Here is a 1,506-nt window from a genome sequence, read left to right as displayed (position 1 = left end):
AGTGTCACGAGCAAACATGCTGCTGCTGGCAGCCCTCGTGGCCACAGCCGCTTGGTCCTGTAAGTCCTTCCTTATTTCCTTACCTTTCCTCAGAGCAGCCATGGCTGTGCTAACAGGCGTCTTCCCAAATCCTTGAATTCCAGCTAATGGCTTCGTTACTCCCTTCCTCTTTCCTAGATGGATATGCACAAGAAATTCCTGTTCAGAGCCCTATATCCATCACCAAGTTCCAAAGAAGTGCACGGATGACATGTGAAATTCAATCACTAGAGGCAGGTTTTGACAGCACCGTCATACACTGGTATCAACAGAAGGAGGGTAAAGCTCCAGAGAGGCTTCTCTTCTTTTCAGGAGGGCAGACTGTAGTTGAAAGTGGCTTTCAAGCAAACAGGTACATGGCTGAAAAGGTTTCTAGCCAGAACCGGTGTGTTCTTACCATAAAGGATGTCATTCCGGAAGATGCTGCTACTTACTACTGTGCCTACTGGAACCCTCACTGTGACAGAAATTCAAAGAATGTCAAGCCAAAAAAATGCCTCCCTCAACGTCTGAACCACAGGGTTATAACTGTGCCACTCCCCCAGTCTTCTCACCCCATCGGACATGAGCTGCTGAAAGGACAAACCTTCTTCTGCCACCCAAAAAGAGCAGCTGGCCCTGCACAACTGTCCCTTTCAAAGTCTGGGTTGCAACTACCACTCTGGTTTTCAAACACACACTCACTATTTTAAAGGCAAAGGAAGTCTGCACTGCCTTAAGACTTAGCATAGAAACACTGGAAACTCACCTGCTCCTTTGGTGCTGGTTGCACAGCCATGGCAGAAGCCTGGTGGCCTTGAGGGGAGCAAACATTGCATTGATTCTCCAGTCCATCCACTCTTCTCCCCTAGGAAAGAAAAGGCAGTAAAAGAAAGACAACACGCTGAAGAAAGAACCTTGGTGGTGTGAATGCTGCTTGCCACTGCTCTGCACTTCAAAGAAGAACATCCGCACAAGAGTCATCTTTGCTCTATGTGTAAGCAACTGCAAGACCCTGGAAGTACTGTTTCCCTAATTCAGGTATCACAAAATCCCACACGGAACAATTCAAATCCATCCAGATTTACAATTGCTTATCTACCACAGCTGATGACGTGCTGCTTATAACCACCCTCTTCTTTCATTACATGTTCAGGCACACAGGATAAAAAGGTTTTCCTGGAAGGAAGGAGATTGCCAGAAACCATCTAGTTTGATGGATTTCTTTCAAATTTGCAGAGAGTTAGCATATGGCCCTGGGCACAGTAAGCCTTTCACAGAAGAGCCTGAGAGGAATAATTGTTGCCTTTAGCCCAGTATGTGCCTACTCAGCAGCTTCTCTTTTCCTGATCAGGGCTTGAATTTGGTACCTGAAGTGCTGGACCACCACACAGAATGAGCTATGGGACTCCAGAGAGATTAGGTAAGAGAAATCATGATGTCAGAAGGCTCCCTGAAGCAGACCTCACCCTAGTCGCTGCATGTGGT

At 46.9% G+C, this 1,506-nt stretch overlaps 1 gene segment (V, D, J or C); it reads left to right on the top strand.

Annotated features, from left to right (window-relative positions):
- Positions 1-7: 7 nt before the first annotated feature.
- On the top strand, positions 8-498 carry LOC104547512 (the record flags this gene model as incomplete). The annotated part of the segment is given in 2 exon segments: positions 8-59; positions 178-498. Coding segments are annotated over 2 exon segments (364 nt in total), but the record flags the coding sequence as incomplete, so codon positions are not given.
- Between the last annotated feature and the right edge of the window lie 1,008 nt (positions 499-1,506).

Source organism: Mesitornis unicolor, unplaced genomic scaffold (genome assembly GCF_000695765.1).
Source record: "Mesitornis unicolor isolate BGI_N332 unplaced genomic scaffold, ASM69576v1 C13286007, whole genome shotgun sequence".
Classification (NCBI taxonomy): Eukaryota; Metazoa; Chordata; class Aves; order Mesitornithiformes; family Mesitornithidae; genus Mesitornis; species Mesitornis unicolor.
Note: the sequence above shows the minus strand (reverse complement) of the source record. Positions and strands in the feature narration are given on the sequence as shown.